Below are 20,361 nucleotides of genomic sequence, written 5' to 3' on the forward strand. Positions count from 1 at the left end.
AAACTCACAAAGACAATACTAAATCCTACACTAAAATTATAATTCCATACTTCATACTAAATCGAAAACATGCCGTTAAAATCTAACAAATACAACTAACTCAAATTTAAACTAAGTAATGAAAAAAGCTAACCAAATCCTAAATAAATCAAAGAATAATTTTTTATTTAAAAGATCACATAAAGAGTCATAAGAAATACACTGTCCATTAGATTCAATAATAACAACAGCAGATTCAATTGTAAATTATATTAAAAATATATTTAATAAATTGAAAAAAACAAAAAAAAATAAGAAAAAAACTACATAAAGAGAATTAAATAAAAACTCACCTTTTAAATCAGTACAATAAACCGAAATTGTATAAGAAAATAAAAATTCTAGCAATTAATCAAAAAAATAATAAAATAAAATATAATAATAAAGTATTAATAATAATTTATGGCAAGAAATATTTTTTTTTTACTAATTTCGATAATATAGTAAATATTAAATTTAATTAATAACAAAAAAATAAAATTATTTAAAATGAAAGAAATAATAATAACTGCATAAAGTCATTATCATAGACTTTTCAAAATATACAAAGTGAAGATAAAATAAAATAATTCACAAATTAATAAAATATAATCAATTCTATTTCTAACCATAACCGTAATAAAAGTTCTGTAAATAATAATAGTTTAGATATATTTAAAAAAGAAGAAATTAAAAGTATAAAACTTAATTCATAATTTACTATAGAAAAATACGATGAGTTTATAAATATAGAATAATATTTAAAAAAATCATAAATAATTTAAAAAAATAAAATTAATAATAATAATTCAAAAAATGAACTTTCTTTGCATAAAAATAAATATAATCAAAGTTAAATATAAAATAATAAAAATAATATGTTAAAAATAAAGAAATATAATAATAATTTAAAAAAAAATAATTAAGAGATGGATAATAATGAAAATCTAAATAAAAGTAATATTTTATATTAAAATAAAAATAACTAAGATAATAATAAAAGTAATAATATTAATAATAATAATAATAATAATATTAATAATAATAATAATTTATATTATAATTTTTTAATTAAAAATTAATAAAAAAATAATATTAAGAATATATTTTAAAATTCTTTTTATTTTTATAGACCAGAATTTAATTAAAATTAAATTTAATCAGTTATTAAAAAAATAATGACAAAAATAAATTAAAGATTGATACATTTTTGGTTAATTCGTAGATAGATAATACATCTATTAATTAAATTAATTTTTTTATTAATTAGTAGAAAAAAATATTAAATTCCGAACAAAATAAATATTATGATCTTTATAAAAATACTATTGCTATAAATAATATACAAAATTAAAGTAATTTAACTATTAATTAAGAAAATAGATCTATTTCTATTCCTATATAAAATATCAAAAAAGAATCTAATAATTCATAAATTAAATACTTATATTGAAAATATATATAATAAAAAACAATAATATTAATAATAAAAGTAAAAATACTATAAAAAATAATAATAAATTATAATTATTAGTTATTAATATAAATTATAAATAGTATATATATATTATATATAGATATTTGTTTTTATTTTATTAAAAAAAATTTTTTGATAATTTTTTTTCTCTCATATATTATTTATACATTTATAAAAGAAAATATTTTTAAAAAATTTATGAAAGTATACAAAATATATATATATTTCTAATATTAACAAATAAAAATACATTAAAAAAACGTAATTAAATATATTATTACTTAAAATATTTTTTATTTCTAATTTAATATTTATTTAGTATTTTATAATCATATTTTTAGCCAAAAAAAGAAAATATAAACTAAATTTTCAATATTTTTTTTCTTTTTATTTACTTTTTAGATAATGCTTTCTTTAAACTTAACTTTTTTTTTATTTTTATTTTTAACTTCCAGCCTCAGATCCAGCCAAAGATTTTTCGTTTCTTTTTTTAATAATAGATTTTGGTCTATCTAAACTTAATTAAGACCCACTATTATTACTATCTTAATTTAAATTATTCATTTTAGGTGACAATTATATATTATTCTTAATATTTTTAGGAATAATATTATTTTTATTAATATATAGAGTTTAAGAAGTAGATATTTTTCATTTAATTAAAATTCTTTTTAATTTATTATATTATTTTCTTTTTTTACTATATATTTTTTTTTCTATTATTGGTATATTTTACTTTTACAGTAATTATTCAATTTATATAATTTATAATTATTTTTATTATTCCTCCAATTATTTTTTATATTCTGCTTCTTTTTATTCTAATAAAATCTATTCTTCTTATAATTTTTATTATTAAATTTCCATTTATTTTTATTCTTCTTAAATTTTGGCTAATTCTTCCTGGTTTTATTTGTTTCCCAAATTTAAAGCACTAAATTAAAAATTTTATAAATTAATTGATTATCTTTTGATGTTTTCGCAAAAACTTTTATTTTATTTGTATTGATTTTGTGTTTATTCTATTTATTTTTGAATATTCTCTACTTATTAATAACAGTCTTATATAATTATGTTTTATTTTGGTTATTCTATATCACTTGTATCTGTATATAGTCTAAGGAATATCTACATATAATTTTTTATTATAATAAAAAATTTAATAATTTTATATTACATATTATTAATCGTATTATTTATCTAATTCTAATATATCTATATTTGATTAATGCATTTTTATTATAGAATTCTAATCTAATTTTGAGGATTCATGTTAATTCCTGGAAGTCCCTTAACTTTATGATAATTATTAATCTATTTATAATTTATCCGAACATTATTAAATATCGTTAATATCTATTTCAGTTGATTATTGGGTCTTCTTTAAATCTTAATTAATTTGACCACAACATTATCCCATAGATTAATATATTTATGTATGTATGTATTTATATAAATTAGTAAATCGTTTTTTTTTTTTATATATATATATCAATAAACAAATAAAATTTAATTATTTTATAAAGTAAATTTAATTATTATTATTTTTTTTATGTTTTTTTATTTTAAAATTTCTGTTTATTATTATTTAATAAATTATATTAATTTTAAATAATTACCATTTTTAAAAATTATAAATCAGATAAATTTTTTTAAAAAAAAATTAAAAAAAATATTATAATTTTTTATTTTTTTTAATTCATTTAAAAAAATATAATATATAATATAAATACATATAAAAAAAAATTATTAAAATTTGTTTTTTAGTTTAAATATTTTTCTTTAAAAAATAATAATAAATGAAATTAATTAAACTAAAAAAAAAAATCAAAAAAATCAAAAAAAAAAAAAAATCAAAATTTTTATTAATATTTTATCATCATCAAATAAATAAACTTATATTTAGTTTTTTTAAAAAACTCCTTTGTTTCTTATTTATTTATATTTCTTATCCTAATCATTTATTTTATTTTTAAATATTATTCAAAAACTTATCTATAACATATTAAAGATCTAAAGGGTGTAACAAATCGCATTTTAAATTAAATTTTTAAAAATAATGGACATTATTCATAATATAAGCAGTCAACTCTACAAGTTAAAATGTAGTTTATTCATCTAATTTATCAGTATTTTCAATACTCTATTAAAAAAAAAAAAAAAGAAAGAAAAAATATATATAAATGAAAACATAATAACAAAAAATTACATTTATTTTTTATAAAAGTTATTTATACTTATCAAACTATTCTTTTTAGAATTTTACATCAGTAAACAATTCGTCAGATTTAATATCTAAAAGAAGCGATTTTACCCTCATAGTGATTAATGAGCAATCCTAATTAGATAAATTGATATATTTATCATAATTATTAAAAATTTTCTAAAAAGAATAATTTTCAATATTTTTGAAAATATCAAATGAATTTTTAGAATGAAAATCATCATTTTAATCATTTAAATAATTAAGATTTTATGACTAATTTTATTATTAAGGCACTTAAAATTATTAAGATTTTTCTTTATTTTCGAAATATTTACTTAAGTATATTTTTTTATACTATTTTCTTCTTTTTCGTATATTTCGAATTATTTTTATACACTATTTTTGCTATTATAATAATTTTCCTCTATTTCAATTATTGCCTGATCTAAGTTTTCAATATTTTATAAATTATTTTAGCTTAATAAATCAGTGGCAATTAAGTTATTTTCACTCATTAATTTTTCTAATAAATTAAATTAGTCATTTCTGAACTCTTCTAATGAAGCTTCATCTAATTCATATTCTATATCATTAATTTAAGGATTTTATTCAATTATTTCTTAAATTCCCTTTTATAGTAATTATTCCTTACTTTAAAATCCTATATATATATATATATATATATATAATTTATATTATTATATTTTTTTAAATAAATACCCTTTATTTTGCAATTTACGAGTCTTTATATAATTGTTTCTTTAATATCTTTTATGTCAAAAGCTTCACTTTTTTTCAATGATTCTTCCCATTTTTAATATTCTTCATGAGAACAATTAGAATTTCTTAATTAATTCCATTTCTTTTTAAAAGTAATTTATTTATCAATAAGCTTTTTATTTCCTGCAGATAATATATTCCTTATAATAGTTAGACTATTGGGATCTTTTTAAGTTTATTATAATATTTCTTAAAAGCACTTTTTTTGTTAATTTTTTTTTTTGTTAATTTAAAATATAAAATGCAATTTTCTACCATATTTATATTTAAAGGAGGAACATATATGATTTTTCTACTATCATTTTTGTAATTATTAGCACTTATTTGTGTCTCTTCTTAAGGCATTTTTTACTCTTCGACTTTTTTCTTTTTTATAAAAATTCTAGTTTGCTCATTGTTCATTTGGTCAGAATCAGAATCTGATTAAAGAATTTTTTTAGATTTTTTCTCTTTGTTTTTTTTGAGTTTTTTCAGCATGTTTTTTTCATTTTCTTCATCCTCTTCATCTTCAATATCTTTCTTTTTTATTATATATATTTTTTTTAATTAATTTTGAAAATAAATTTTTTATTATTTGAAAAATTTATATATTATTATTATTTTTTTTTAAAAAAAGCTTTCATTCATTTTAATCTTTTTATTGGGAAATTAAAAAATTATTTTATTTGATTAAAGTGCTTTTTATATGTTTTTTCTGTATGTATGTATTTTGATTATTTATATAAAATTTAAATAAATGACTTTACTAGACTTTTCTGTAAAAAAACTAGTCTTTTGTTGAATTTGTTTTTTTGGAATTTTACTCATTTTTTTTTAAAAGAATTTATTTTCTTTTTTTATATTTTGTTTATTTTTAATTATTTTTTTTTTTAATTTTTATAAATATTTTAATTAATTTAAAATTAAATATAAAAAAATATTTAGAAAATAAATATATAAAAAATTATTTATATATAAAAATATCTATAAAATATAAATAATTTTATTTAAATATCTGAATTTTTTATCTTATATTTATTTTATAGTTTTCATATAGGTTATTTTACATTTTTTTTTTTATATTTAAAAAATTTAAAAAGAATATATTATTTTTAAAGAATATTATATATATAATTAAATAAAGAAATAAATAATAATAAAAATATTTGAATATTATTTATTTAGTTTTATATTTTAATATTAAAATTTTATTTAAAAAATTTAATATAATATTCATTATTATAAAATAAATAAAAAAAGAAATTATGATAAAATAATTTTATTAATAAATGATAATTTGTAATATAAAATCATTTTATTATTAAATTTAAATTACATAAATATTTAAATAATTTTATTTAATATAATCTGTTTTTTAATTAAATTAATTAATTTTTTTTTTTTTGCAATTTATTTATTTAAACAAATAATAAAAAAGAATCAATTAATTACCTTTATTGAAAATTTTATTATTATAACAAGTTTAAAATTAAAAATATTTCTATGAATTCATGTATATATTATCCCTTAAAAATAAAAGAGAATAAATTATGTTTTTATTTAATCCAAAAAAATATTTTTTATCAAATATTCATTTATCGTTATATTTTTTTTTCTTTTTTATTCAAAGAAAATATTAATAGACTAAAAAACAAACAAAATTATATATAAATATAAAAAAAAAATTACAAAAAAAAATATTCTTTCGTTTTTTTTTTTTTTTGATAAAATGAACAATAACAATATTTAATAAGACGGTTAAAATACAAAATAATAATAACTCTAAATATCAGCAGCAACAAAGGATAGAGTCGAATCAGCTAAAGCATATATAGAAAGTATTATTATTTATTTTATTTTTATGAAAATTATAATTAATTTAAAAATATAAATATTAAGGAAAATACGCAAAAGCATTAATATCAGAAAAAGAATTTAAATAAAATTTATAGCTTTTATAAGAAAAGATGGATATATTAAATATGAATCCTGTTGAAAAATAAATAATAGAAAGAGAAGTTATAAAATAAGAACTTTAATTTAGTAGAAAAAAGTAAAGATAAAATACAAAATATAAAAAATAAAATTTAAACAAAATAAATTATTGGTTGTTCACTTTTTAAATAATAAAGAAAAATAAAATTTATATTTTTAATATTTCATTAATTTATTTTTTTTAATAAAAAAGGAGATAAAAAATAACAGCGAATGATTATGAACCTTTATCAATAATAGGAAGAGGTGCTTTTGGAGAAGTTCGAGTATGTAGAGATAAAAAAACAGGTTAAATAGTGGCAATAAAAAAAATGAAAAAATCAGAAATGCTTTAAAAAAATTAAATAAATCATGTCAGAGCTGAAAGGGATATATTAGCTACATTGAACAATCCATGGATAGTAAATTTGATTTGTTCGTTTTAAGATAGTAATTATCTTTATTTAGTAATGGAATATTTATAAGGAGGAGGTAATATATATTTATATATTATAATTTTTATTTAATAATAAAGATTTAATGACTTTATTAATGAAGAAAGATATTTTAACAGAATAAGAATCAAGATTTTATGCAAGTGAATTAGTATTGGCTATTGATTCAGTGCATAAAATGAATTATATACATAGAGATTTAAAACCAGATAATATTTTAATTGAAAAAAATGGGCATATAAAATTATCTGATTTTGGACTTTGCAAACATTCAGTATATATATGATATATATATTATATAAAAATATATATAAATATATATAAAATATATATATATATATTTATATTTTTTTTTTTTTATTTATTATTTTATAATTTTTTAAGACTAAAAATATATTGAATAAAGATTAAATATATTAATTAGAAGGTACTGTTTAAAAAGATCCTACAATTTTACTGACAAAAAGACATGAATTATATAAAAAAAATAGATAAGTAATTTACAAAAAAAAAAATCAAATAAATATATATATTAATAAATATTTTTAGTTAGTATTTTCTACAGTTGGAACCCCTGATTATATTGCTCCTGAGGTTTTTGGACAATAAGGATATACAGAATTAGTTGATTGGTGGAGTTTAGGAGTTATTTTATTTGAAATGTTAGTTGGGTATCCTCCTTTTTTTTCAGAATAACCAGCTGAAACTTGTTAAAAAATTATTAATTGGAAAAGTCATTTTTCAATTCCAGAGGAGTCGAATCTTTCACCTCATGCTAAAGATTTAATTTATAAACTTATTTCAGATTAAAAAGAAAGGTTGGGACTTCATGGAGTTTAAGAAGTATGTGCTCATCCATTTTTTAGAGGCGTAGAATGGAAAAAATTAAGGTAAAAATAAGCTGTTTATTTGCCAGATGTTAATAATGATATTGATGTTTAAAATTTTGATAAATTTGATGAAGAAGAGCCTTGGATTTAGCCAGAAAATAATAAGAAAATAGACAAAAATAGAAAAAATATAAACTTTATAGGATATACATATAAATAAAATCTTGAAAATACAAAAACTCCAATTTAAGTTATTTTAGATGATTTTAACGTTAAATTAGGATAATTATAAGTAACTTTTTTAATACATATATTTTTTTTATTTAAAATAAATAATTATATTTTATATTAATATTATTTATTTGTTGTTGTTTTGTTTATTATATTTACATTTTTTATGTGTTTTATTTTATTTTATTAAAATTTAAAATTATAGAATTTTGAAAAATAAATTATTCCAGCAAATTTTATTAAAAGTTAATCTCCTTAACCTTAAAAAACGATTTTTTAACAAGAAACTCCTTAATATTAATAATAAATTCCTAACTATAGTTATTCAAATTTAAATAATAAATTATTTAAACCAATTTAAAGTAATTTATTATAATAAAATTTACAAAAATCTATCATAGATAAATAAAATAATAATAATATTAATGATATTAATAATAACAATAATAACAATAATAATAATAACAATAATAATAATAATAATAATTATAATAATTATAATAATAATAATTATGACAATTTTCAAATAAATAAATAAAATTACATTATATAATTATAATAATAATAAGCTTTAATTTAAAAACCAATAAATGTATCATAAAAATAAGGAGAAGGCTTTTTAAAAAATAGAAGTCCTCTTTAATAGTAATAAAAACCTTAGTAATAATTTTCTTTTAATTATTTAAAACCTTAATAATAAATACTTTAATCTGATTAGGATTTTAAAAAGTAAATTCCTTTGTACTTGGCTACTATGGCTAATATAAAAAATAATAATTCTTAATTTAATTAATAAATTTAGATTAATCCTGGATAAAATAATAAATAATCTTAGCTGAAATTTTAATAAGGAAATTTAAAAGGATAATATAATAATGATTTGAACTTTCAAACTTTCAATAATTTTGGAAATAATAGGTCTCCGGGTCAAATTTAAAATAATAATGTTGGTAATAATTCTAATGTTAGTAATCTTAATAAAAAATTTTCACCAAGAATTCAAAATAATATTGGATTAAATTATTTGCAAAAAAATTGAAAATTTTTGAATTTTTTATATATTATAATTTGATAATAAATAACATTTTTCTTCTTTTAAATAAAAAAATCATTTATTATATATATTATTTGTTAAAATTTTTTGCTTTTTCTTTATCTTTTAATTTATATAAATAAATTGTTTAAAAGTATATTATAATTTTTAATAAATTAAAAGTAATTATTTTTAAGAATATTAGATAATTATATTATTTATTAATATTTTTTTTTATTATTATGTTTATAAAATTTAATGTATTTTTTCTATTTTTAACTTTTATTTAATTATTTAAATATAAAATTTATAAATATATATGAAAATTTTTATTAAATATTTATATTTATTATATTATCTTTAAATTTATTAATCTTAACTTATTAAAGTAAATTTTTTTTAGTGAACTTTTATAAGTTAAAAATACTATATTTTTTAAAGAATTTATTTAAAAATTTAAATTCAGTAAACCATTTAAGTAGTTATTTAAAAATAAAAATATTATTAAATATTTTATTTTTACTCCATAAAAAATAAAGTAAAAATTAATTTTGTCAAAATTAAATAAGGATCAATTTTATTAAATAACAAAAAAATAAAAAAATAATTAATATTTATTTAAAGATATATAATAATTTATTTACAAAAAAAAAATAAAAAAAAAAAAAAAAAAATTAAAAATGCCTCCTAAAGTTGATCCCAACGAAGTTAGATTCAGTAATAAAAAAAAAAGAAGAAGCTACATATATTAATACTGAATAATTAAAAAAAAAAAAAAAAAGTTAACATTAAAGTTTTCGGTGGTGAACCTGGTCCTGCATCTACATTGGCACCTAAACTTGGTCCTCTTGGTTTGGTATAACAATCAAATTTAATATTCTTATATATAAAATAAATAAATATATATATAATATGATAATATTTTTTTATAAAATTTGGGATAAAAATATTAAACATTTTTTTTGTTATTTATAAAATAAAAAAGAACGCAAAAAAAGTTGGTGAAGATATTATTAAAGCTTGTAACGATCATAAAGGTATTAGAGTTATGGTTTCATTAAAATGCTAAAATAGAGCTGCTGAAGTTACAATTTTAAATACATCTTCTGCTTTACTTATAAAGGAACTCGGAAAACATGTAAGAGATAGAAAGAAAGTTAAAAATGGTATAAAAAAATATATTTTATATAATTATAATATTTATATTAATAATAGTTAAACACAACGGCGACCTTTCATTAGAATAAATAAAAAAAGTTGCAAAAATTATGGAAGCTGATAATAAATCGTTCGCAAAAACATTCGCAGGAACAGTAAAATCTATTCTAGGAACTGCGTAATATTATATATATATATATAACATATATCTATTTTTTTTATATATATAGTTAATCTATTGGTGTTACAGTCAACAAATAACATCCCAAGAAAATTATTGAAGCTATTAACAAGGGTGAAATTAATGTTTGAATTTGATTACTATTATTTTTTAAAAAAGAAATATTGGATTTAATGTTATTTTATTTTATTGTATTATTTTTATTATATTTCTATTAAAAAAAATAATAAAATATAATTATTTAAACATATGTAAATTTTTCATTATTACATTATTTTTATTTAACAAAGTTTTTTTTTTTTTTTTTTTAAATATTAAAATTTTCTATTTAATATTTTATAAATAATTATTTGTAAATATTTATCTCATTAAATTCTAATATTTAAAAATATTAATTATTTTTTATTTAAACATAAACAAAATTTTTATGTTTCATATTATTATTATTATAAGTTTTGATCTTTGAAAATTATAAAAAACATTGGATTGAAAAGTATTTTAAATATAAACTATATATAAAATATAACTATGTATATTTATTTAACAATAAATATATATATATATATATGTTTTTTTTAATAAAAAATGCAAACCTTAGAAAAAAATAATTATTTATATTTAATTATATATAAAATATAAAAAAATATAAATACATTTTATTATTCATTCAGCTTTTTTTTTAATTCTTTACATAACAAATTATTTAAGTAATCCATTAATTTTAATAATGAGTTCAATAATATCTGGAAAAACCGTAACCGAGCTAATAACGGTATCTCTTTCATAAAAGAATTAATCTAGAATTTTAGTTTATGATTCAAAAACAAGTAAATGAGCATATATAATAGCCAAAGTAAGTATAACAAGTAATTTTAAATAATTAATATTTTGAAAAAGAAGATACATTTAATAAACTATAAAAGTACTTATACATATAAAAAAAATATTTCCTTAGAGATATAATTAACTATTATGTGACATAATAACATAACAAACTAACGAAAAATAAAGTCCTCCTAAAAGCGCTAGAATATAAAAAGCTAACCCTTCTCCATATAAATTGTAAATAAAGCAATATAAAATTGATAAAAAAAATGTATAAGCGAATAAAATTAAAGCATTAATAGGACATGAACTGACTCTTGGTCTCAAGAAATAACTAGTAAATATCAAAAGTATAAATAAAGGCAGAGTTACACATAATATCCATATACTTTATTCAAAATAATTTAAAACATCTGGAAAATAATTAACTAATACAGTTATAAATAAATATACGAAAATTACCTAAAATAATAATATTAAATATAACATTAATAAATATCTCAAATAAGGCCCATAGTCTTCTTCAATATAATTATTGTTGTCTAAGGCAATTTTCTGTTTTATTTTGCGGGGAACGGGTCTTGAATGATAGGGTTCTTAGAATACGTCTTCATTCATTACACGTCTATCTTTATCTTAGTTGTAGATAGAATATAATTTTGATATATCTTCCTCATTTTCAAATTTACTGAATTCTAAACTAAACATATATTTATTTTGGTTTTTTTTATTTTATTTTTTTAAGAAAACGTAAGTATATGTTTTTTTTTTATTTTGTTATAGTTATTTTTTTTTTATTAATATTTATATTTTAAATAAAAATATATTATTAATATTTTTTTTTTTTTATTTTTAAAAATAAAATATTAATTTTATAAAAAAATAAAGAAAAAATATTTATAATATAAAAAGTATAAACATTAATTAAATATATACAACAAAAAAAACAAAAAAGATATATCAATTTCTAATATAAAAAAATATTATAAAAACAAATAATAATAATGGTATTACAATTATTAGGACCAGTAGGAAATATTCACACTAATCTGGCATTAGTAACCGCTGAGTTTTGTAACGTACCTATAAATCATGTATATGTAGAATACAAAGAAGCTATGGGGAAAGAATTCATGAAGAAATATCCAATAGGAATCGTCCCAATATTAATAACAGAAGAAAAGGATACAATATATACTATAACTGCGATAATAAAATATATAGTAAGAGCTAGTTAAAAATTATAAGGAAAAAACGGTTTAGAAGAAACTAAAATAGACTAGTTTTTTGATATGGCGATTAATAGTTTATACAGCGCAGTTACTGATGTTACTAATAGTATTTACGGATATAAGGCTTATGATGAGAATACAGTAAAAAATGGAAAGAAATAATTCGAAAAGTATTTGAAGTTTTTTAATGATTAATTAAAAATTGATGTTTTTTTGGTTGGATAAAAATTAAGTATTGCAGATATTGCTTTAGCAGGAGTTCTTCATTTTGCATTTAGAGTAGCTTTTGAAGAAAAAATCAGATTAGATAATCCACATTGTTTAAGGCATGTTAGATATATTAGCACACTTTAACCTTTTAGCAAATATTTCGGAAGATTTAATACTGTTTAAAAAGAATGGGAAGCTTTTAAAAAAGAAGGTAATTTTTATTAATTTATTTGTATTATAGTTTTTTTAATTTTTTTTAAAAGGTTAAGTGAAAAATGATAACAATAAAAAAGAAGAATAAGAATAAAAATAAAAATGAGGATTTTAATAAAATATTTATTATGAATATTTGTTTTTTTATTATTAATATATATTTTATTTTTTATATAGTATATTAATTTCTAATAAATTGTTTAAAAAAATATTTATTATATCGTAATTAAGAATATCGTTACATTAAAAAATAATTATCTTAAAGTAATATTCTTTTTGAATTTTGAAAAAAAAATTTAAATAATAAAAAGTAAACAAATGTTTAAAATATTAATATATATAAAAATAATAATTTAAAAATAAAAAATTATATTAAATTATTTACAAGTGTGAATATATGAATTAATAAAATAGATTATAATTATGGATAAATATAAAATAATATTAAAAAAAATAATATAATAAAATAAATAATTATTTAATATTAATAAATTATCTTTATATATAAAAATTTGAAAATAATTTAAGTTAAATTATATATAAATATATATATATATATATAATATATATAAATATATATAAATATATATATATATATATTATTTATATTTACATTTATATTTATTTTTACTTATATATTTTTAGATAATTTATAAATTAATATATATATATTAATATTTGATATTTTTTTTTTTAATAATATAATAATAAAAATGAATATAAATTTTTATCTTTATATTTTTTTTTTTTTTTTTTTTAAAAAAATTACTATATATAAATTTTAATATAAATATATTTTTTTTTATTCAATCAAATTAATATCATTTATACTTTTTTATAATTTCGATTAAAATAAAAAAAAAGACTTTTTTTATACAAATTTTTTAACTAATTTTTATGTTTATTTTTTTTATTTTTATAAAAAAGCATTTATATTAATTATTCAAATAATTTAGATATAAATATAGATTTTAATATTAAAAAAAAAAAAAATTCTATTTATTTATCAATAAGATTAAAGAAATTACAAATTAAATCTTACTTTAATTTAGAAATTTTATTAATTATAGAATTTAATAAATATTTATTAATTACATTTTTTTATTTTTCTACATAATCTTATTATTTTTTACTTTCTTTATAAATAATATATATATATATATATTATATTATAAATAAATTTGTTTTAATAAATATTCGTTTATTTACTTTCTATAGATTTTTTTTTTCAAAATATTAAACATTTGCACTAAGTTCTATCTTAATCATCATCAATAATGTTATATTCTTTCCAATTTTCAACGATATTTATTTCTATATTTTCCTTCCATACAACTTATTTTCTTGTTTTATTTATGCCATTATTAGATTTTATTAAGGCACTTTTTTTTGTATTATTATTTTCTACTTTATTAATGTTTTTATTTGCTTGCATAAATATAATAATTTAAATATTCTTTCAAAAATAATGGTTATAATTTGATCTTTAAAGTAGTTAAAAAAAATTTATTTATTTTTATTTTTATTTTATTTTTTTGAAAAAAAAAAAAAAAAAAAAAAATATCAAATATCAAATATAAATTCTTCATAATATATATTTTTTTTTTTGAAAAATAAAAATAAAAAACAATTTTTTATTTTAAATATAATAAATATTTATTTTTTTCAATTTTTTTCATTAAATAAAGGTTGAAAATTTAGTTTTGATTTAATTAAGTATTTTCCTTTCTAATTTTTATTTATTTAATTTCCATATAAAACATTAAAAGTCCCAGTTCCCATTGGAATATTCTATCCTATAATAATCCTTTCTGAAACTCCTTCTAATAAATCCTTCCTTCCCTACAAAGCCGCATTATAAAGAATTTCTGTAGTTTTTTCAAAAGAAGCTAACATAAGAGTACTGTCTTTCATAAAATTAATACCTTGTCTAGTTGATCCATATAATCTTCCTATTAATAAAAAAAAAAATAACATAACAAAAAAAATTTATATACCTTTCGAAGTAAGTACATCAGCCACAAGAACTAAATGCCTAGTATCAACATTAAGAGAATGTGATTTAATAGTTTTTGTAATTTCATTAATAATAGTTTTTCTTGCAGCTTCAATTCCCAAGACTTCAAACACTTCATAAATATCTACTGTTGAAGTTGATGAAAAATCTACTTTTTCAAGCATTAAAATTTATTTTAGGGCATTTCCTTCTACAAAAAGGTCAAATTTATAATGTTATTCATTTTTTTTTTTATCTTTTGAAATATTAACTCTTTTAACATTTTTCATTCCTGAAACAACAGCTGTAGGAAGTATTTTTTTCCAATTTTAAATTTTAAAAAAAACATTTTTTTTCAAATCGTTTGTTGGGTAAATTTTCAAAGCAGTTGAAAAATGTGATCCCTATTCTTTTACTTCCACTATTTATTCCATTTTTATGTCTTTAGCAGTTTCCAGAATTCCTTTTATAATATTTTCTGTAGGAATTTATAATCCTAAAGTCCTATATTTTTCTAATTATTACTAATTCAATTATATGTGTAAATGACAATCTTTTGGTGAATAAGCTTCTTTATAAAATTCACAAATTTCACCTAAGTAAGTTTTTTCTATTTATAATCTTATCGACCTAAAATTATACTCATCTGTTTAATATTCAGGTAATAACTTCACATCTATTACTGGAGTACTAATATTTTTGGCTGCGTCGATAATTTCTTTCATACGAGGAACTCCTTATGTAATATTCATACTAGCAATACCTGCAAAACTATACATTTATTTAAAAAAAAAATAGTATATATAAAATAAATATTTATTTTTTTAACTGAAAAGATTTTAATGTCATTTATGTTGCTGGTTCAGAAATCGAAGTCGCTCCAATAGCACCGACTGCCTCTCCGGGTTCTACAAGCATTTAAGGGTATCTTTCCCATATTAATTTAAAGAAAAACATTAGTTATTATTCTGTGATGTGAATAGAGTTATCTACATGAATACTTGATTCATTATTAGTGAGTTCATCATCTCCCCTTGTCAGTCCTATTTATTATCTTACTTTGATGATTTTTAGACATATTTATCTAATAAAATTAAAAACACTATCTTTGAAATATTCAAGAGGTTCTTTTACAATACTTGAAGAATCTTCTTTATAAGTATCAGAAAGTAATTTTTATATATGTATATTATCAGATTAATAATGATGATTATTTATTTCATTTATTTATAATTAATTATTTTTATTAATTTTTAATTCCGGAATATAATCCATTTTAACATTCTGTAATTATTTTAATGTAATTTTCATAATTTAAAAAGGCAAAAGACTCTTTTATCCATCCCTATTTGGAATAATGCTTTTTACATTTTTAAAAACTGTATATAAATCCACAGGTACGCTTTTATCGCTTACTTTTTCTTCAGACATCCACGGACATATTCCATCTCCTCCATATCTAAATTAAATTAATTCTTTTTTATCACAAGTTCTAACAGTTAAATCGTAATTAATTGAGAGATCTTCCAACATTTTAACCAATCTTCTCGACATATAACCTGTATCCGCTGTTTTTACAGCTGTGTCAACTAAAGATTCTCTACCAGCCATTGTATGGAAGAAAAATTCTGGGGCCGAAAGTCCAGTAAAAAATGAATTTCTGACAAATCCCATTGCCTCTGGGTGAGGGAAGATTTCGTCTTTTGCGAAATGAGGTAAGGTCCTGCCTGTAAAACCATTAGGAACTCTTTTACCACCTATAATTTATTAACCTACACAGCCAATCATTTAAGAAAGATTTGTTGCAGAACCTTTAGAACCGCAAGTTGCCATAATTAAAGGACCATTAGTAGGAGGTAACTCTTTATTACAATTCGAACCAATATCTTCTCTTACTTAATTAAGAGTTTTAGATATAAAAGCTTCGACTTGTTTTTTTTTATCAGCTGCTATTTCACTAGTATTTGAAGTAGTATGTAATTTTTATTAAGCATTTATTTCTCGTTCAAATTTTTTACTTTCATAAGTACATTTCTATATCCTTTAAAAAATAAAATAAAATATATATATATAAATATATATATATATATATATATATATATATATATATACGCTTCATCTTTTTATTTTTCATTTTATTCATTTAATTAAGGAGATGGAGTAACATCACTTATACCTATAGTCATACCATAATTACTTAGCCATCTTGCGGATAATTTGGCGAATCTAGTCATTACCGCAGCTGCTATTTATTAAGAATTATCCCTACTTAATCTATAGAAAAGACCATTTTTATTTCCAGAACCGAGAGTTGTTTTTCCTAAATTTCCACACAACAATTCTGAATTTTAGAATACAACATATCCATCTTTTGGGCACATTATTTCCCTGTCTTTTTTGGTATTGTAACATTTTTCTTTTAAAGTTAAATTAACAATTATTTTATTTTTTCTATTTGGAATTAACATTGCGTCAATTGCTTATTTTCCAGTCCACATTTCTACTGGAAGAATAACTGCAGGAGGAGGTAATTATATTTATTCATTTCCATCTGAAAAATAAGTACAGAGTTAGGAAAAAGCCGCTCTGTCAAAAAACATATCTTTATGAGTAATTAAATATGATGCAGTTAGGAAATCTTACACAAGAGCGATTATTGTTTCTCCGTTTTTAGGACTTATTAGGTTTTATTTTACATCTAGTAAATATTAGGCTTCCGCTCGAGCTTCTATAGTCTATGGAACGTGAATATTCATTTCATCTCCATCGAAATCGGCGTTAAAAGGTGCACAACAACATTCATTAAACCTCAATGTATTCCATTTCTATATATTAGCTTTAAAAGCCATAATCGATATCCTATGTAATGAAGGTTGTCTATTAAAAAGCACAATTTCTCCGTTTTAGATATGTCTTTCGACTACATCTCCGATTTTTAACTCGTCTGCTTTTTTCCTCCTATTATCTATTGAGAGATTAAATTTATCCTAAGTATCCTTTGAAATTATATAATGAGCACCAGGGTACTTATCGGGTCCATTAATGACTAATTTTTTAAGTTTATCGATGTTATAAGATGCCACAGTTTCCGGAAAAGTTAATATTTTAGCCATATATTCTGGAATAACAACATTATCTATAGGAATATTAGGATCAGGTGAAATAACTGTTCTACCAGTAAAATTAGATCTTTTTCCAGATAAATTACCTCTAAATCTACCTTTTTTTCCTTTGAGTCTCTAAGCTAGGGCTCTAATGTCTTTTTTTCCGAAATCTTTGTCCATTTTAAATGGTAAATTTGGAGTTTCGGCATTTAAATAATGGGCATGTGAACATTATAATAAAAACCATTCTTGATTTATTTTAGATGGATCTTCTCCATCGTTTATCATTTAAGCAATTCGTTTATTTCTTTCAAGAAAATCTCTAATTTTGACTGTTAAATCATCATGTCGGACATTTGATTCGCCTTCTTTTATTGTAGGACGGATACATGATGGGGGAACTATTATGTGTGTTAGGATCAGGTCTATAGGATGATTTTGGTCTATATTGAATAATATGACATCTGATTGGGCGATTTTTTTAAATAAATTAAAAGTTTAAAGGGGATTATAAAGTTGAATCATGTCTTTAAGTTATTTTTAATCAAGGATTTTACGAAGGTTTTCTTATTAAAGATTTTCTGATTTTTTTATTTCACGGAAATCAGATTCCATTTTAGTGTGGTTTTAAAAAGATATTGTTGTGGGCATTTTAGGCATTTTTTTTAAATTTCCATTTTTATAATCACAAATACGGCAACGTGAATTAGCACCTTTTTTACACTCTTTACGCATTTTTGTATATATCAGCATTCGTAGTTAGTAGTTTTTCTCGTTTATAGCGCGTTACATGCGCTTTTTACAAGCTAACTTTTCGTCAATGTTTAATAGTATTTCACCACAATTCTATTAATTATAATTATATTTATAAATATATATTTTTTTACTTTGCATATGCATTATAAAATGTTTATTATTTCAGTAAAAAAGCCTACATGAAATATTGGTAATACTAACTTTATATATCCAAAATGTCCAGGACAATCTATCATATCCATTTAACATGTTTGACATTTTTGATTATTTTCTCGCATTGAAAGACCCTTTTATTTATTTATTATTAATTTTTTTTTTATTTGATAATTTTTAATAAAAAAAATGGTATGAGCTTTTTTTTTATATTTTTACTTAATTACCATTCTCAAATCTAAAGGACCTCTGCTTAAAGGTACTTTTGTTGCTGGATTATAAAATTAAGGTTCTGTCAAACATATTTCTGACATGTCTATTATTTCTTAAGATGTCAAAATGCTATATTATATGCTTCCACTATTTTATTTATTGTAATTTTATATGAATATTAAATTTTTGATTCTTTTTTATATTTTCGAAATTACATTCTTTTCATTTCTTTTTGTTATTCATATATATTAGCTTAAGTTTACATTTTTATTTATTAATTATTTTATTTTATTTATTTATTGTAAAATAAAAATATACTCTTTTAACTTTAAAAAAAAAATATAATTGAAGAATATATTTTAATTTATTTAATTTTATAATGAAATTATAAATACAAAATTAATGTTATTAATTTGTAAAAAAATTATTATTTATTTTCGAAAAAAGAAAATTAGCTTTGTATTTATTTGTTTATATTTAATAATAAATACACTATTATATTTTATGAAAAGATTTTTGATCTTCTATTTTATTTTGTAGAAATAAAAAAAAATTAAACATCAACATTTTTTATTTTTTTAATAGTTAATCTATTATTTTTTTTATTAATTTAATATTCAAAATAAAAAAAATTAAGAAAAAAATGATAATGTCCTTTTTTGTTTTTTTATAGTTTTTAATAAAAATTAAAGAGTAAATAAAAAAATTATAAACAATAAATATGTGTAAATTAAAAAAATGTTAATAAAAAAATTTTCTATCCAAATTACTTTAATATATATAAAATTAACTTTTTATAATATTCTACATTTATTTTATAATATAAAATACAAATATTAATAAATATGTTTGATCAAAAATAAATTATCTTATTTATTATCAATCATACTATAAATAACTAATTTTTTTTAATTTAAAGTTTTAAAAAAATTAATATAATTTATAGTATTAATTAACTAATTAGTAAAAAAATATTTTTTTAAATATTTTTATAAAAATTTATTTGAAAATTTTAGAAAAAATAATTTTACGATTAAAAAAATACAATTTTTCATAAATAAAATGTAAAAATTCTAATAAAAAAAATTAAAAAAAATGAACTATGAAACATAAATATTATTAGACTCAATAAAAATTTAAACATAAAAACTATAAAATATCAAAAATTTAAATTATCATTAACTATATTATGAATATTAGTAATAAAACATATTATTAACAAAGTATATTCCAGTTCTAATTAAAATATATGTATGTATAAAGTAAATAATACAAGATGATTTCGAATATTCTATACAATCAAATGCTATTCATAACTATCGAAAAGATATAATATT

At 17.6% G+C, this 20,361-nt stretch overlaps 5 protein-coding genes across 5 annotated transcripts, besides 29 other annotated features; 3 read left to right on the plus strand and 2 right to left on the minus strand. All coding sequences in view use genetic code 6, as the record gives it.

The window, feature by feature from the left end:
• The first annotated feature begins 396 nt into the window (after window positions 1-396).
• Window positions 397-438: a microsatellite.
• Window positions 439-763: 325 nt separating this feature from the next.
• Window positions 764-814: a microsatellite.
• Window positions 774-821: a microsatellite.
• Window positions 822-854: 33 nt separating this feature from the next.
• Window positions 855-941: a microsatellite.
• Window positions 942-985: 44 nt separating this feature from the next.
• Window positions 986-1,082: a microsatellite.
• Window positions 999-1,066: a microsatellite.
• Window positions 1,009-1,070: a microsatellite.
• A 1,088-nt stretch (window positions 1,083-2,170) lies between the features above and the next one.
• Window positions 2,171-2,211: a microsatellite.
• Window positions 2,212-3,314: 1,103 nt separating this feature from the next.
• Window positions 3,315-3,354: a microsatellite.
• Window positions 3,316-3,354: a microsatellite.
• Window positions 3,355-3,452: 98 nt separating this feature from the next.
• On the minus strand, window positions 3,453-5,288 carry IMG5_136970 (hypothetical protein; the record flags this gene model as incomplete). The annotated part of the gene is made up of 6 exons (XM_004031791.1): window positions 3,453-3,638; window positions 3,762-3,833; window positions 4,037-4,362; window positions 4,422-4,563; window positions 4,737-5,000; window positions 5,223-5,288. The coding sequence occupies 6 exons, from the start codon at window positions 5,286-5,288 to the stop codon at window positions 3,453-3,455; spliced, it is 1,056 nt and encodes a 351-aa protein (XP_004031839.1).
• Window positions 4,364-4,405: a microsatellite.
• Window positions 4,682-4,712: a microsatellite.
• Window positions 5,289-5,301: 13 nt separating the features above from the next.
• Window positions 5,302-5,357: a microsatellite.
• A 13-nt stretch (window positions 5,358-5,370) lies between these two features.
• Window positions 5,371-5,431: a microsatellite.
• Window positions 5,413-5,449: a microsatellite.
• A 279-nt stretch (window positions 5,450-5,728) lies between these two features.
• Window positions 5,729-5,786: a microsatellite.
• A 403-nt stretch (window positions 5,787-6,189) lies between these two features.
• On the plus strand, window positions 6,190-8,989 carry IMG5_136980 (protein kinase domain protein; the record flags this gene model as incomplete). The annotated part of the gene is made up of 7 exons (XM_004031792.1): window positions 6,190-6,298; window positions 6,360-6,513; window positions 6,649-6,926; window positions 6,970-7,163; window positions 7,274-7,384; window positions 7,439-7,990; window positions 8,156-8,989. The coding sequence occupies 7 exons, from the start codon at window positions 6,190-6,192 to the stop codon at window positions 8,987-8,989; spliced, it is 2,232 nt and encodes a 743-aa protein (XP_004031840.1).
• Window positions 7,165-7,236: a microsatellite.
• Window positions 7,168-7,235: a microsatellite.
• Window positions 8,355-8,461: a microsatellite.
• Window positions 8,990-9,627: 638 nt separating the features above from the next.
• Window positions 9,628-9,657: a microsatellite.
• Window positions 9,658-9,663: 6 nt separating this feature from the next.
• On the plus strand, window positions 9,664-10,570 carry IMG5_136990 (hypothetical protein; the record flags this gene model as incomplete). Its single annotated transcript, XM_004031793.1, has 4 exons — window positions 9,664-9,700; window positions 9,766-9,839; window positions 9,969-10,319; window positions 10,372-10,570. 3 exons carry the CDS (start codon window positions 9,664-9,666, stop codon window positions 10,260-10,262), a joined length of 405 nt encoding a protein of 134 aa, XP_004031841.1. The 3' UTR covers window positions 10,263-10,319; window positions 10,372-10,570.
• A 252-nt stretch (window positions 10,571-10,822) lies between these two features.
• Window positions 10,823-10,857: a microsatellite.
• Window positions 10,858-11,912: 1,055 nt separating this feature from the next.
• Window positions 11,913-11,961: a microsatellite.
• Window positions 11,962-12,151: 190 nt separating this feature from the next.
• IMG5_137000 (hypothetical protein) lies at window positions 12,152-12,908 on the plus strand (the record flags this gene model as incomplete). The annotated part of the gene is made up of 2 exons (XM_004031794.1): window positions 12,152-12,800; window positions 12,853-12,908. The coding sequence occupies 2 exons, from the start codon at window positions 12,152-12,154 to the stop codon at window positions 12,906-12,908; spliced, it is 705 nt and encodes a 234-aa protein (XP_004031842.1).
• Window positions 12,909-12,922: 14 nt separating this feature from the next.
• Window positions 12,923-12,984: a microsatellite.
• Window positions 12,985-13,237: 253 nt separating this feature from the next.
• Window positions 13,238-13,277: a microsatellite.
• A 54-nt stretch (window positions 13,278-13,331) lies between these two features.
• Window positions 13,332-13,411: a microsatellite.
• Window positions 13,337-13,411: a microsatellite.
• Window positions 13,398-13,443: a microsatellite.
• A 1,024-nt stretch (window positions 13,444-14,467) lies between these two features.
• IMG5_137010 (hypothetical protein) lies at window positions 14,468-19,171 on the minus strand (the record flags this gene model as incomplete). The annotated part of the gene is made up of 6 exons (XM_004031795.1): window positions 14,468-14,754; window positions 14,800-15,569; window positions 15,628-16,839; window positions 16,911-18,748; window positions 18,790-18,945; window positions 19,039-19,171. Coding segments are annotated over 6 exons (4,395 nt in total), but the record flags the coding sequence as incomplete, so codon positions are not given.
• Window positions 16,859-16,909: a microsatellite.
• A 424-nt stretch (window positions 19,172-19,595) lies between the features above and the next one.
• Window positions 19,596-19,642: a microsatellite.
• Window positions 19,643-20,361: the final 719 nt, after the last annotated feature.

This window comes from Ichthyophthirius multifiliis (genome assembly GCF_000220395.1).
Source record: "Ichthyophthirius multifiliis unplaced genomic scaffold scaff_1120509251065, whole genome shotgun sequence".
Taxonomy (NCBI): domain Eukaryota; phylum Ciliophora; class Oligohymenophorea; order Hymenostomatida; genus Ichthyophthirius; species Ichthyophthirius multifiliis.